Source organism: Botrytis byssoidea, assembly GCF_014898295.1.
Source record: "Botrytis byssoidea strain MUCL 94 chromosome Unknown BBYS_009, whole genome shotgun sequence".
NCBI classification, from domain to species: domain Eukaryota; kingdom Fungi; phylum Ascomycota; class Leotiomycetes; order Helotiales; family Sclerotiniaceae; genus Botrytis; species Botrytis byssoidea.
In genome coordinates this window covers 1,006,928-1,022,255 of record NW_024065850.1, presented here as the reverse complement: position 1 = coordinate 1,022,255, position 15,328 = coordinate 1,006,928, and the positions used below count along the sequence as shown (strand labels likewise).

The window sequence follows — 15,328 nt, the reverse complement described above, 5'->3', positions numbered from 1 at the left end:
TATGCACGGCGTTTGGGGGTTTGTAATGATATAGAAACAAAGAAAGGAAAACTTCCTTTCTTTCCATGATTCAATGAAAATATATTTCATGATGATCTAAATTACCGAGCTTCACCAATTCTTACCTTTACGGATTAACATCATCTACCTTTTGAGCCGCGTCAAAATGATACTAATTCTTCACTTCGCTCGTTCACCTACTATTCATCATCTTTTTCGTCACACCCCTCTCTCTACGTGAATGCTTACAGTCATCCCTTTCTTGAGGCGAATCGTGATAAGTGAGCACGTCATTTTTAGCGTCAAACAACCCCACATCTTCAGAGTCAGAGTCCGATTTACGGCGCTACGGAATCTTCCCTACAAAGTTATATCTGGGGAACCAAATTTCTGAGTCTTACAAACAAATTCAATACTTTTTCATATACTTTCACCTACTATAATCATTTGTTCAACTTATAAGAGTTTGATATATTATACCAGCCTTCAATCTCAATACCAAGTTTGATTCATCATCTTTTATCCTTTTGTATCATTGCTGCTTCAATTGGAATTTCCCCGCTTCTGCAATCTCACACGACCTTGAAACACAATACCAATATCAATATGTCTTCACCATCGGGCTCCTCACAAGCATCCGGAGCTGGCAAAGCCAATGGCGCCCTCAACAAAGCATTCCCGCACATTGACCTGGATGGTCACAACCTTCCTCCCTCTCCTGCACCATCTAGTCCTCACAATGGCAGAAGATATGCCTTGGCCACCGAATTGGTCTATACTGAGACCAAGGATCAATACGGAGCTTCAAGTATGCCGATATATCAATCTGCCACATTTAAACAGAATTTGGCTGGTGGTGGATCAGAATACGATTATACACGTTCCGGAAATCCCACAAGAACACATCTGGAACGACATCTCGCGAAGATTATGAACGCTAACCGTGCCCTCGTCGTTGGTTCTGGCATGGGAGCATTGGATGTTATTACACGAGTTTTACGACCTGGAGACGAAGTCATTACAGGAGACGATTTATATGGAGGTACCAATCGCTTGTTGACATACTTGGCCGCGAATACTGGTATAATCGTACACCACGTCGATACGACTACTCCCGATAAAGTCAAAGCAGTACTGGGTCCTAAAACAGCCATGGTTTTGCTCGAGACACCAACCAATCCTTTGATAAAGATTGTCGATATTGCAACAATTGCAAGGACAGCGCACGAGTTGAATGAGAAAGCGTTAGTTGTCGTTGACAATACTATGCTTTCTCCTATGCTATGCAATCCCTTGGATCTCGGCGCAGATATAGTCTATGAGTCAGGCACAAAATACCTCTCTGGGCATCACGATATCATGGCCGGTGTTCTAGCTTTCAATGACCCCGCTATTGGAGATAAGATGTACTTCACAATTAATTCTACTGGTTGCGGGCTCTCACCAAACGATTCATTCTTACTTATGAGAGGAATAAAGACTCTGGCAATCCGTATGGAACGACAACAAACAAATGCCCAAGCAATTGCTGAATTCCTTGAAACGCATGGTTTCCGTGTAAGATACCCTGGCTTGAAATCCCATCCTCAATATGATCTTCACTGGTCCATGGCTCGTGGAGCTGGAGCTGTGTTATCTTTCGAAACAGGTGATGTTGCTCTCTCCGAGAGGATTGTTGAGGCAGCAAAGTTATGGGGTATTAGTGTCAGTTTTGGTTGTGTCAACAGCCTGATCAGTATGCCATGCCAAATGAGTCATGCCAGTATCGATGCAAAGACCAGAAAGGAAAGACAGATGCCAGAAGACATCATTAGATTGTGTGTTGGAATTGAGGACGTGAATGATTTAATTGATGATTTGAGCCGAGCTGTAAGTACACATCGAAAAAGGCCCACGTAATAATGCTAACTCTACCCAGCTCGTCCAAGCAGGTGCTGTGAAGGTGACTCTCGATGGATTCCATGCTGTAGATACAGCTCAAGCTATTGCCGAGGTACCAATAGCTGAATCGGATGCTGCAGAAGCTCCATTGTAATGAATGATTTAATGTACATTGCCAAGGCGTTCACGGAGTTGTGGGATGATTTTTGATACTCAACTAGCAAATGTTTTGAGGTTACCAAAATGAAAAGGAGCTAGATATTTAGATACACCGCCATAAATGAGGAATAATTGATCAATCAGATCAGGGTTTCGTGTAACTTTGAGACAAGCGCCTCAAGCTTCAACAAAAAGTAATTAGTGATCCACAAAGTATCATACATCCATGGTCCTGATATCGGGACTTTACTGTGATGCAAGGTGGAGGTGGCTCGTTGTGTATCAATACGCCACAAATAGTAATTTCCCAGCTGGAATGTTTCCGACTCTTCAACAATTGATTTCTATTTAACATCTCACATCCATATGCTTTCTTACCGAGTTTGCCTTTGTTTATGAAGGAAGATCTCGTGTCAGATTCGAGGACTCAATGTTTTTCGTATCCGGCTACGAAGAGCATCCTCTTCAACGTCATATTGCTTTCATGTACGACTACCATGGCCAAATTGGGCTTTTCGGCCGTGCTTTTACAAATCATCCAAGTTAATGCAATTCCTTGGGAGGCAGCTCCTTCAACATCGATCGCAAATCAGACTACGTCTTGGCTACCGATTCAGACACCAAAGCCTTCTTTGATTACAGCGTCGTTTCTCAGCGCCAATCATACCCACGAGTCACCAAATATCTGTGGATGGGTAGATCACAACCCTGGTTTGTACTGAATACTCATCAATCTTGTACAACGATGTTAAGCAAAATTAGATAATTCATATACATGTGGGGGTTCCGCAACCTGCTTTTGGGATTCTTCACTTAAATTAGTGGGATGTGGACATACGACGTCGATGGATTATTTCACCTCTTGCATTCCCTACAAGGCACTTAGTTATTGTGATAGCTCCTGCTTTGCAAATCCGAGTATTGTTCGTTGGTATGTTTTGCTGCAATTCTCTCCGGACCTATTCTGATTTGTAAAGTGGCTCCGATATTCCCTACTGCGCAACTCCTCGTGTCGGGCCCGAAGGAAATTATTCAATCCTTGCATGTCAGGGACATAAACCATATGGAAGATCAGATATAAATTTGGTGTACAAAGGACAAACAACAGTCGGTCATCTTCCAAGATATCTTGGTGCAGACGGTATCGTTACATATGCTACGCATACACCGAAAATGCCATCATTAACCGCACCAAGCACCGGAAATCGCTCATCCTTGGGATTCGATGGTGTACCAGTACAAGTCTCAGGCACATTTCTCCAAAAACCATCATCCAATTGTCATTCCAAAGCCTATCATAATGGAATCAGTGATATGAGTGCCGTCCCCGAAGCAGCTATTGTGGCAGGAACTATTGTAGGGAGTTTGGTGGTTATATGTGCAGTAGCCGGCTTCATTTTGTTTCTTGTTTATAGATATATGAGACGGATGCCTACTGCTAATATGCAGGCGGATCTTGATATGATGCCTCTAGAAGAATTGGTGGGGAGGAAAACTAGTAATGGTCGGCTATGCGGACCAGCGCCTCGTGGATCGTTAACATCGCGAAGGTTTTAGCTGGTGGAATGATTTATCGGTCGGTATATGAGATGTCATAGTGTCTTTAGGAAACAATAACTCTACATAGATTTGAAGTGATACTATTTAAATTTACTATTGGCCTATAGATCGTTCAATGGACTGTTGAAGGCCACTGAAACTACCGAGTAATTGACATTGAGGGGCTAAGTCAATCGAGCGAAATATTTGTTGAGCAAGGTCTCCTTTCTGATGTATACAACAAGATCTGAGCGAAAGTAACTTCCTGTCCCATCGCAAGGGAATGTTCGGAAAACGATTCGAAGCCATTTTCCAGAAGAAATATAATTCTGCAGTTAAAATCCGAAGACTCTTGACTACATACCCTCTTTTACATCTGAGTTTCTTGACAGGAGTTTAGTCAACCATGATTCTTGATCAGATCAGCACACTTTTCTGCCACCATTACAGCCGGCGCCTGTAAATGATGTGAAATGATTTGTGGGAATATGCTAGTATCACAAACTCTCAAACCTTTTACACCATGGACTTTTAGTTGATCATCTACTACTCCGGGAGACTCGACATCATCCACAGGAGCCATTCTGCAACTAGAAGAATAGTGATATATCGTTCTGATCCTATGCCTGATGAATTTATCGATTTCTTCATCATTGTTATTCTTCGCATCTTTGGCCTGTTTATCTTTAGGAAAAGTAATGTTCTCTTGTAGCGGGAATCCGGAAGCCCTCATAGTCTCTGCAAGTTTCAAGGAAAGTCGTACAGAGGCTCGGGCAACGATACAGTCTTCAGGATTTGATAGAATTCCAAAATCGACTTTGGGTCTCTGGTGTGGATCTGAAGACGCAAGACGAACGATCCCACGAGATTTTGGTTTCGCGAGAGTGGCCAAGATAGAGAACATGCCCATTTTGGAAAATAAACGTTGGTGCTCCTCTAAATCGTCCATAGCGGTAACAGCAAGAGGCATGAGCTCAATATCTGGAATCAGATCCTGAATCCGACTACTTTCTGTGGCAAGCTTTTCATTGTCAATTCCAGTATAGTCTTGGTTGAGTACCGTGGATCGAACGAATAAAGTTATATTATTTATGGGCATGCTGAGAATGCCGGAACGGAAAAATATGTATTTGAAGAATTCCAGTACACTTAGTATTGGCTGAATCACTAGTCTAGTGAGCGATTCCTTGACTGGAACTTTCCATGCAATTGGGGTACCGTGGTGATCACTCTATTGAAAAGTCAGCATGAATGACCCTCTGGTCGCGCATAAAATTTGGGAGTTCGCTCCATACCAGTCCGGATCCAACACCTGGAAGATCCTTCACAACACTGATTCCATGATCTTCTAGATGTTTCCGGGGTCCGATCCCACTGTTAAATCTGACTGTTAGCACGTCTCACCATTTTATGAGTGTTCGAAACCAGAGAAATAGTGGCTTACCTCAACATTAAAACTTGGGGTGAGCCCAGAGCGCCCGAGCAAACAATCACTTCTCTTTTGACTTTAGCCGAGTATATTTTGTCAGATTTCGAATTAGCAAGTTTGAAGAAGACCATATCGGGACGCGGAACTCCTTCCTCTTTCGAGAAGGCAATTCGTGAGAAAATCGTGTTGGTGCAGATTGTCAAATGTTTCTCTCGTTCCAAGGCTGTTTCTCGAGAAAGAAAGGCGTCAAAGATTGATACTCTCTGTCTCTGCTCGTTCACTGTAGAGTATACTGTTGTAATTCCATCAACCATGGCATCAGGTGTGTTTGGATCGTCAATCTGAATGAAGCCTAGAGCTTTAGCGGCATCCGAAAAGCTGGCAAAGGTAAGCCTTGACGACCCACGCAAGCGAGAATTAGGCATCTTAGATATCAAGATATGCTCACAATCGATACGCATTGAATCCCCAAGTATGAAAAGGGAATGTTCGGGTAAACCATGGACCTATATTGCGATTAGCGCCCAAAGATCCTCCAGTAATTATGGTTTAGAACTACGCACCTGAAGTACCACGATATTTCGACTCTTGCGAGCCCATCACTGTCTCACTTTTCATGAAATAAGGCAAGAGCTTGTCATAACTCCAATCCAGATGACCAAGCTGTGCCCAGTAATTGTAGTCTGCAGCAGTGCCACGTGTGTACACCATACTGTTGATTCTAGAGCCTCCCCCAATAACTTCTCCGCAAAATGCCAAGCTTCAGCGATTGTCACAATACTTCATAGGCTCGCATTTCCAGCTCGAGGCACCACCATCAGAGCGTAAAATGTTCGATGAAACAATGGGTATGCGGGACATGAAGTTATCGTTGGCAGGCCCGCGCTCAAGAAGCAGGACAGACACATCTAGATCCTCACTCAATCGTGAAGTCAGGACACAACCAGCTGTACCGCCTTTCGGTTTGAGAGCATGTGTCAGTCAAGAGTTAGAAAAGCATCGTCAGAAAAGATGAATTGCAAGTGAACAAGTAGAAATACCTCCAATCACAATATAGTCGTAGGCCTGGCCATCGGCACATTCCGGGTGTCGCTCTGGATACTTTCTACTAAATGGCCACCACATACTGAATTATTTCGAAGATTCAGAAAGGAAGATCCAAAAAAAAACTCGGATAGTATGGACCCAGCTCAGTTCAGGTGCTTTGTATTTCGCACGACTGAAAAATATAAGTTGACAAAAAGCTGTAAAACTAGTCTACAAAAATAGAGCTTGGTTCTTGCTGTCGTGGTTGGTTATTATAGGATAAATAACGCGCGCTCAACCGTTTTATTAAATTGATCATCTAGCAGGAGAAATATAGGTGATCAGTCTTGATACTTAGTCAAGTGAAAGTAGATTGCTGCAAATATTTGCAAAGACATAGGGCGGATCAAAAATGGGGGTTTAATAAGTTTTGTTACTGTGCCGCATTTTATTTACCCTATTTTCCAATAGTGCAACAACAAATTACCAACAGACGCCGCTTTCTTACATTAGCGTATAAGCTGCAAACATGACTTGAAGGCTGCTTTGAAAGAATCACTCTCATAACTTTTCATTTTCCGCATCAATAGGGGGGAGAGCTTCTGCTTCGCCTGCCCCTTATTTATCCTAGCCAAGACTCCGAATCGTATAGTCAAGATATGTCATGTCATCATGTACTACCAATGAGCATATTGATTCCCGAGCTGGGGGAACTGCATTGTTTTTATGAGGCATATAGAAAGATATTGGTGAAAGTTTGATATTTTTCATACAAGACAGATATTTGACTCTATCAAAAAGACATCAATAAGTTAGCTTAGGAGAGTCAAGCCTTAAAATCAAGCGGAGATCTGTAGCATATCGTTTCTGATCGACCGGGTTTCAAGGGGAAGTGGTAATTTGGGTGGCTATTCACACGAATATTACCTCGATGGGAAGAGCGACAAGTTTGAAATAGAGACTCGGAGTGAGTGGGCGAGAAAAGCTTCCTTCACTGCGACACTACATCAGTCATCAAATTGCCAATAGTGCAGATGAACACGTGAAGTCTGCTGCGGATAGTTTTAGGAACTTGCTCTGAAATATTTTGTTGAGAATTACTGCCTAGGATCTGTACAAACGATATCAAGCATAACATGTGATCGCAAAATTGTGATCTTGGTATATGACATATAGCAGGATGACAAATTAGGGAAGTTTTATTCTCAATTGTCGTCGGTGATACGGCACCTTCTGTTCATTGTTACTACCACCAAAATATTTGTTGTTATTACCAGTTTTTGTATTGTTTTGAAGATAGCATGTAAGATACTTGGTGACTCGACTAGAGGATCATAGATTTTCAAGGGAGACAGGGGGCATAAAAATACCTCGACGCAATCTAATATACAACTACTATCACTTATAACGTTCTTATGGCTTTATGGAAGCAGAAGCTGGCTGGGTCTTCCTGATATCGAGATTTATTTAGGCTTTTCTTGATTGATTCCTCTGATTTGCCTCCTTTTAGGTCTGGAGCGCTTTCGCAATATAAAAGACAAGACTAAGTAAGTTCGGATCTCATCAAAGCTTGCTAACAGAGAACATCCTATTTGGGGTTTCAGGATACTCAGAATTTTTCTACGTGAGCTACAAGAGCCTTTGAAGGTATGAATGTGGACCAGACGTTTATATAAGCTGATCTTGCTACCTATCTATCTTTAATATAGTTGTCGATTTAGATCTCATCCATGTATTAATTGCTGTCATCTCTTCAAGAACACATCCTCAATCTGACAAATGGCAAAATAACACACTGACCGTAACTGTAGAAGGTCAATCCCTACCGAACCTTCCTTGTCATTTCCGAGACAACTCTTCCGCCCTTAGTTCTCTCTACCGCATTCTCTCTGACAAAGCTCCATGAGTTGAGAATTGATGCTCTTTGTAGAGATATATTGTCTATGGCGCTTCTTGTTTTGAGCCGATGCAGACATAGTATGAAGAATGCGCAAGGTGTAGCACCACTAGCGGAGACGAGTCGATGAAGAGGGTATTTGGCAATCAATATTGCGTAACTTTAAGATAGCTAGATAGAGATTCAAAAAGACTTTACAGCAGTTCAGGAGAAATTCTATTATGACGTATAAAGAAAAATGTCAAAACTAGTCAAGTGATGATTGTCAATTCGATATTTCTTTGCAGCATTTCTGGCTTTGCTCAAGTCAATCTGATTGGAGACAGCAAAACTCAAGTGACATTTGATAGTAGCCCACTACTTCTTTCAAGATCATCGCTTGCGGTTTCTGCATATTGGCTTCACATAATTCATTTGACGCAGACAGTTCGATGTTCATTGAGATTACATAAGCCAGAATCGCGTAATTCAGGAGACACATCGTTAGCTTTGTCTGCATTAGTTTAGAAATCATGCGTCACTCAAAGAGAGCACAACCCGCAAATAGACTACTGAGGCGGTCAATGCTTGCATAGAGAGAAATCAAGAAGGTGCATTGAGAAATCTTCGCAAGCTATGAGATGTTGGAGATGTTCACACAATATTTCGGCATGGGTAGGATGTAATGTGATTCTGTGATAGCGTAAATTGTGAAACTTGCCTCCCCCCCAACCCCTTCTCTACCACTAAGTCTTATTGAGAGACTATAGTCATTTCCCAATTAGTCTTTACACGAGGTATATTTCGAAATCCTTAGTTCTAATAGGATCGACGCAATTCTTTCGTGAGATACATCAGGAAGTAGCAATACTACAAACGTTGCCTTGCGACATTCATTTCATATCTGAAGCTTTCGATTTTCTTGTGCTAGTACACTTTCCATCTTTGTGAGAGTGGTACGTACAGCTACGGCTCTTCCTTGGATTGGAAATAGCCGTCCGACGGCTCATATAACATTGGATTCCGATCAGAAAGTCTAATGCAAACTCCTCGTTCTTTGCGTTCACATTCACGAGATTGGTTATATTGAGCTGCATGAGATTAGTAAATTCGAACGTTATTATATCGAGCGCAAATAGACGAAGTTTGGAACCCTTTGGCAGTCTGTTGTAAATATTTGAAGCATCAGATGGGTGGAGCGGACACTCGGCTTGGATTGCATCCATCACTTGGTCCATTAGTTCAGGAAGACAGATCTTATCGGCCAGAACATAAACTTCGACCAGACCCCAGAAGCCCGCATCTCGTGGTAGTATACTCGTGTAGACCCAATCTACCAACACGTCGAAAGCTTCATGGTCGTCTTCTCGGAGTACTGCACTATTCGTTGTGCTTTCCGAAAATCCACTATTGAACATCTTATTAAAATAAGGTACTCGTGTGCAAAGAAGTGATTTGTGAACTCGGAACAGCTTCATTTCTTCCCCAACAAGGATGTCTACCATCTGGCTTCCCGCTTTTCTAGTTGAATTAAGTCAGTAAGATTCTATTATGCCACCAAGCGTGTATATGTTTGTAGAATGTAGAGACACTGTACTCACTTCAAGAACGTCGTTCTGGTCACCGACTTTTTCTTCGAGAGATCTATTTCGTCTTTCTTCATAGTTGTTCGGTCTTTCTAGCATTAGCAAACCTTGAGTTTATTGAAAGACTAGGAAATAAAAGAGTACCCCTAAATGATTGGCAAAAAGGCCCGAGTGATTTTCGATACAGGAATTTGAATGACTTAAAAACTTATTGATGTACCATAAAAGGATCTTTATACGTCTCCAAGTTCTTCGTCGAGTCTAAGAAAAATGGTCCAGAGAACACTCGAGATATTTAGTATGTTGAATATGCGAGAATAACCGTCTATGAAACATGATTCCACAACAGGGTGCATGGTGATGCCTGAAGACAACAGAAATCGGAAGATTCAGAAATACCGTGCCTGAAACTCGGTGGTTACATTTCAGATAGCATCTTTTGAGGCAATAGTTCGAAGGAAGCACAATTAGATAGATCTGGAGTTTCTTCCCCGTAACTAGTTCTTAGAGTCTCCAGATAGTCAATAACCAATCGTCTTCTGCCTCAAATATTACACCTATGCTGCTTGGTGACCACAGGTCTTCCATACTCTCTCCTTATTATGAAAAAATATACAAAGAACAATCCAATAGATAGCGACGAAGTGGCGAGTCTTCATGTAATCTTGAATACAAGATAATTATATCTTCCCTAGCGTAATTTCCATCTGTATTTACATCCGTTTTTCAAAACATGTCCATTGCTCCATGCATGAGATCGATCAAGCAAAATTTTTCTAGCAGGATCTAGAGTGTGCCAAAGTCTCCACCTGGGAATTTCGTCTCAAGGTGTCAAATAGATCGGAGGTAAAATTCTAGTGTAAGCCCATTCGATCAATATATCGAAGGTCAAAGCATGATCTTCGGGGAGAGATGCCGATTTAGTTCAAAATTCCACGAAGTTACCACTACTGAACATCTTTCGAAGTAAGTGATTATGTTGCACAGTGTTGCTTTATGTACTCGAAATTTTTGTTTTTCTTCGCCAATGTAAAAGTCGGCCATGTCGATTTCAGTTCTCCTAGATTATATAATAGATCCCGAAAGCTCTTAAAGTATTTAGGCGATGACTAGTGTGGGGTGACTTACAGCCGAAAAGTCTTGTCTGTTATTGCCTATAGTGTTGGTTCAGAGTTCCAAATTTTCATGTCTGGTCAGCAACCGCATTCTTTACCTAATTAAATATGAAAGCCAGAGTAGTAAGGACAATACATCATTCGCTTTCTAATCATGGTTTTGAAACCATTCTCTGGAAGAAGAAACTTTTTGGAAGTGTTCTTGGTATTGGTGTATGCACTCAAAAAAATCCGTGAACTATTCTCTGGCCTCAACACCATCCTCGAAATGAGATCTGGAAGAGGAAGGTAATCGATAGTTTCACCCATCACATACCACATGGTAAAATTTCTAGATTTGGGAAGCAGACTTGTAGTTTAGAATCAATTGACGATACAAACCTAGACAATGGTGCTAGGATCTTAAGTCATTGCAGCCACTCTCGTTTCCGCCCATACAAAGATCCATAAATACCCTCCCCACTCTAGAAGGCTGGAGATTCTTCGATTCTCAGCCGCATATTCTCCGTATTCAATGAACAACTACAGCCGATTCTTTCTCCATGAATATGATAAATACCACCATCACCCGCTGATGGATTGGCTAACTTTGGGCCACCGCGGACTTGATCTCGAACGGCTGTGAGGAAATCGGCGGTAAAATCAGTCTTCTCTCTTATTATATCCACTAATCGGACTAATGGTGTTAGATCGGGCTCCTATTTCAAGGAAAGGGCATAGATTAAGCCGTTTAATGTATATAATCGAAGTCTTGAGCCCAACAGCGTTCTTCTGTAAACATAGGTAGCGCGTTCAATCGTGGTTAAAAAAAATTTCCTTCTGAAACTGTCGCATAAGATCCATTGTCTCATTCATGAGGTCTGCATGCATATTCTATTCATAAGCAGGTAGAAACTAATAGTGTTCCAGTTTGAACCTGTAGGCTCGGGCGAATCAAGATTCAAAGGTCGAAGAGGGTGATACTGAAAATACGTCCATTCAAGTAAGACATCGAAAGAACCAACCGCATCTTCAGGAAACTCTGCGGAGTTCCTTGAAGCCTCAGAGAAACCGCCGTTAAACATCTTATTGGAGTAAGGTATTTTAGTACAAAGAACATTCTTGTGCACTCGATAATGCGTGCGACTTGAACCATTGTATAGGTCGACCGTCTCGATACCGACGTTGCTATTGAATGTTAGAGTTGTCCAGATGCTGGAAGGGAAATTAAAATCAGCACAGACCTGAAAAATGGACGTAAGTTCGGGTTTCCTTTAGTGTCTGATTTTGCTTCTGACTTAGGATCCATATTGAGTTCAGAGGGCGGGCGAGTAAATATTCTTGTAATTATCGGGGATCAAAATTTCTGCGCAGTTGAGACTTCGAGTTCAATTTACAAGATATCTTGTAATGAGTTTGCCTTTGTTAAATGTAATGTTAAGGCAAGTGAAGGATTTTTTAATACCTAGGTACTACAGATCATGATTTAGATCCGCGTCAGGCAGGATAAGCAGTTAGTATTAGTGAACAGGTTCAATTTATTAGATTTTCAATATATTCTACTGCATAGTTCTGATGAATTCATAGTGACTTAGACACATTTCCATTGCTTGAAGGTTGTGAAGGTTTGCCCAGAGTCACTAATTGACTTCTTCATTTTGAACTGAATTAATCGTTGTTCGCATTCATAACTAATTTAATGCAATATCAAGGACTTCTTAGAAGATATGCCCAAGAGGACTCAATCATCCAATAAAAAACATGTGGCATAAATTTAAATCTTCTCTTTCCTCATATAACCATGATTCGAAAGTATTAGGTCTCGAACTTGAAGAGAAAGAGAAAAATGCTGAATAGACAGTGAAGTTTTATTGGGCAAGGGATGTTTGTGGACAATGAAAACAAAAACATCAACAGTCATAGTGCACAAATGTTTTGGGTTAACATGAATTAGACTAAACTAAATTTCAGGCAAGACTTGGCGTATGATAAAGCCTGAGCCTGATTGACATATGAATGTGGTTCCCAATGTGAATCTTGAGTTCTGAAAACATCAGTGGCTTTAATCCTCTGCTAGAATACAAGAAGGTCGTGTGTCAGTCTCATGGAAATGGATGACTATCATAGTACATGTGATGTGAAAGCCTGTACTCGTTCAAAGAAAGAGATATCATGACTGTGTATCGAACCGAAACTCCACATATAACACTCCTTTATCCCACTATCATCTTAAAAGAAACTCTCTCACTAAGCTTCGCATTACTACTCAAGTTCTCTTAAACTTATAACAGTCCTCGTTATTTGTATGGCCGTGGTATTCGCATCTGGTGGCAGGAATCTTTGGATCAATGACTCTCGGATCAGTGGGTGCTTCAACTCCGACATGTTTACGAAGTGCAAGCATAAAGTCGATAAAGAGATCATGGTCGCTTTCCATCGTCTGGGTAAAATGGTCATTGACATTGATTCCCGAGTTTTCTAGGGCGTGAAATCTCCAAACCAACACTTGGATAGCATATCGCCGAAGTGCCGATCCTGGTGGAGTGATCTCGTATGCCTTCGTGGCCCAGTCCATGTCAAAGGTTGCATTTTTGACTTTACTACTTTGTCGATAAAGATCCAGGGCACGATCCTCCAACTGAGTGAGACCAAGCTTTTCTGCTAACGCATAAAAGCGTAGAAAATCCCAGCTCTCCGGGCTGCCATTGATCCCAACTTCATAAAATCGAATGTATCCAGAATATACCCACTCAATAAGTATATCAAAAGACTGAGGACCGTCCTCTGGGAATTTTGCCAAATTCTCTTTCGCTTCTATAAATCCACCATTAAACATTCTGTCGAAGTATGGTATCTTGTTGCACAGGAAAGATTTATGGACTCGAAAAAGAGCTTCCTCGGGGCCTACTATGAGGTCGACCATTTCTGTTTTGCTTTACACTGTCAGTTGGAAGTCTCTTTTGTTGTTGATTGTGGAACATACTTAAGGAATGTGACAGCGGTAATATTATTAATCTTGACAGGGCGTTCAGCTTCGTTTGTGTTTTCCGTAGCAACCGGCTTTTGAATTACTGCACCAGAAAGATCAATTATCTCACTAGATAGATCGATCATTGCATTTCCAAAACTACCGCGAGTACTTTCAAAGCTACCACGAGCATGGTCATTGCCTCCACCACCCCTACGAGCAGAACCATGATCACTGCCTCCACGACCCCTACGGGCAGAGCCTTTGAAGATACCGCCTCTACCGAAAGGTGATGACATTCTTGGATATGATTGAGAAGACTATTTCAAGATGAGCTTAAATGCAATATCTACAGATTTAGTTAGCAGGAATGCCATTTCTCAGAATGTAGTAAGAAGCATTTTTGGAATACTTGCGCGTTTGAATGATGGAAACGGTTCTGCAGAAGATCTATTGTCGAATTTGAGAACTCGAATTTTGTGTTCGAGTCAACCTTTTTCAGGAAAAGAAAGGTAAGTTGTCCCAAGAAGTCAGAGCAGAAGGTGAGAGTCGTGGGTAGTTAATCACGGGTTTAGCCCCAGCTACCCGACTGTGCCCTAGCGCCAAAAGGAATACATTGGACCTGTAAGGTTCTTTATATTAGATGCAGGTTTTTTCTTAAATTTGCATACTATATTCACTAAAAGTAGTCACCAAACTTTCATTCACATAAATAGTTCAAGGAAGCAAAGACTATGTTTTAAAACTTGGATGATATGTTAATTAAGATAAAACTACGCCCGAGAAACAGGCATAATCAACTGATGTGAATAAGAAATGGACGTCAACAGATCTTTCAATCATCTGAAAACATCGCTGTAGAGGTTTTCCTCTTCAGCTTGTTCTGCTTTTTTGTACATTCCTCATCAATCTTGTGACTGTGATATACACAATTGTTCCCAACTCTTGGGTCAGTTATGGTTCTGCCATTGGATATCTTGTCTCTCAAAGCGGCAAGGAAATCATTAAAAAGATCATCATCATCTTTGAGGATGTCATGTATCAAGTGAGTTGGCCAATGAGTCGTGACGACAGATTTTGGCGACCTGAAAACAAAGATCAAAGTATGCAACCCATATAGACAATATCCTGAGTCTTTCTGAGACTCTTTGTACATCATCTAATACCATCCAAGTTATAAAACTTATAATGGACTCGCTGAGCATCACGCAAGTTATCTAAAAGCTCGTCCATTAATTCTGATAGACATAACTTCTCACAGATCAAATATAAACGGCGCCAACCGCGTTCAAAGCGTTCGTAATTTTTCTGGTGACTGAGCTGAGATAAGAGTCCACTATAGACCCAGCCTATAAGCATGTCAAAAGACTCGAATTTGTCGTCAGTGAAAGTGGCGGAGTTGTTGGCAGATTCGATCCAAGGGCCATTGAACATCTTGTCGAAGTATGGAATTTTTCTGCAGAGGATGCCTTTATGAACGCGGATGAGCTTCTTGTCAGGTCCAACGAACAGATCGACCATCTGAGTGCCCGCGATACTAATAAACATTAATTTCGCTAATGACGGTTTCTGGGTTGGATTTCTTACTCTGAGAAAGCGCCATTGCTTAGGCTTTTGAGTTTTAATTCGGAAGCCATGTTTGATCCAAAGAACGGCATCATTAGCTACGGCCTGCAAGAGTCTCTTGATCATTATTTTAACTCACATTATAGTATCCAGGCACTTGATTTTCTGAATCTCAAAAGATCTCCAGTATAATATGCGCGTTTT

At 41.3% G+C, this 15,328-nt stretch overlaps 6 protein-coding genes across 6 annotated transcripts; 2 read left to right on the top strand and 4 right to left on the bottom strand.

The window, feature by feature from the left end:
• Nucleotides 1-606: 606 nt before the first annotated feature.
• EAE97_005457 (uncharacterized protein) lies at nt 607-2,035 on the top strand (the record flags this gene model as incomplete). Its single annotated transcript, XM_038875969.1, has 2 exons — nt 607-1,869; nt 1,919-2,035. 2 exons carry the CDS (start codon nt 607-609, stop codon nt 2,033-2,035), a joined length of 1,380 nt encoding a protein of 459 aa, XP_038733306.1.
• Nucleotides 2,036-2,537: 502 nt separating this feature from the next.
• Nucleotides 2,538-3,597, top strand: EAE97_005456 (uncharacterized protein; the record flags this gene model as incomplete). Its single annotated transcript, XM_038875968.1, has 3 exons — nt 2,538-2,751; nt 2,803-2,971; nt 3,018-3,597. 3 exons carry the CDS (start codon nt 2,538-2,540, stop codon nt 3,595-3,597), a joined length of 963 nt encoding a protein of 320 aa, XP_038733305.1.
• A 382-nt stretch (nt 3,598-3,979) lies between these two features.
• Nucleotides 3,980-6,133, bottom strand: EAE97_005455 (uncharacterized protein; the record flags this gene model as incomplete). Its single annotated transcript, XM_038875967.1, has 7 exons — nt 3,980-4,810; nt 4,875-4,953; nt 5,024-5,401; nt 5,457-5,514; nt 5,572-5,729; nt 5,790-5,964; nt 6,049-6,133. The coding sequence occupies 7 exons, from the start codon at nt 6,131-6,133 to the stop codon at nt 3,980-3,982; spliced, it is 1,764 nt and encodes a 587-aa protein (XP_038733304.1).
• Nucleotides 6,134-8,803: 2,670 nt separating this feature from the next.
• On the bottom strand, nt 8,804-9,328 carry EAE97_005454 (uncharacterized protein; the record flags this gene model as incomplete). Its single annotated transcript, XM_038875966.1, has 1 exon — nt 8,804-9,328. One exon carries the CDS (start codon nt 9,326-9,328, stop codon nt 8,804-8,806), a length of 525 nt encoding a protein of 174 aa, XP_038733303.1.
• A 1,747-nt stretch (nt 9,329-11,075) lies between these two features.
• On the bottom strand, nt 11,076-11,899 carry EAE97_005453 (uncharacterized protein; the record flags this gene model as incomplete). The annotated part of the gene is made up of 3 exons (XM_038875965.1): nt 11,076-11,287; nt 11,507-11,778; nt 11,835-11,899. 3 exons carry the CDS (start codon nt 11,897-11,899, stop codon nt 11,076-11,078), a joined length of 549 nt encoding a protein of 182 aa, XP_038733302.1.
• A 957-nt stretch (nt 11,900-12,856) lies between these two features.
• On the bottom strand, nt 12,857-13,857 carry EAE97_005452 (uncharacterized protein; the record flags this gene model as incomplete). The annotated part of the gene is made up of 2 exons (XM_038875964.1): nt 12,857-13,523; nt 13,574-13,857. 2 exons carry the CDS (start codon nt 13,855-13,857, stop codon nt 12,857-12,859), a joined length of 951 nt encoding a protein of 316 aa, XP_038733301.1.
• Nucleotides 13,858-15,328: the final 1,471 nt, after the last annotated feature.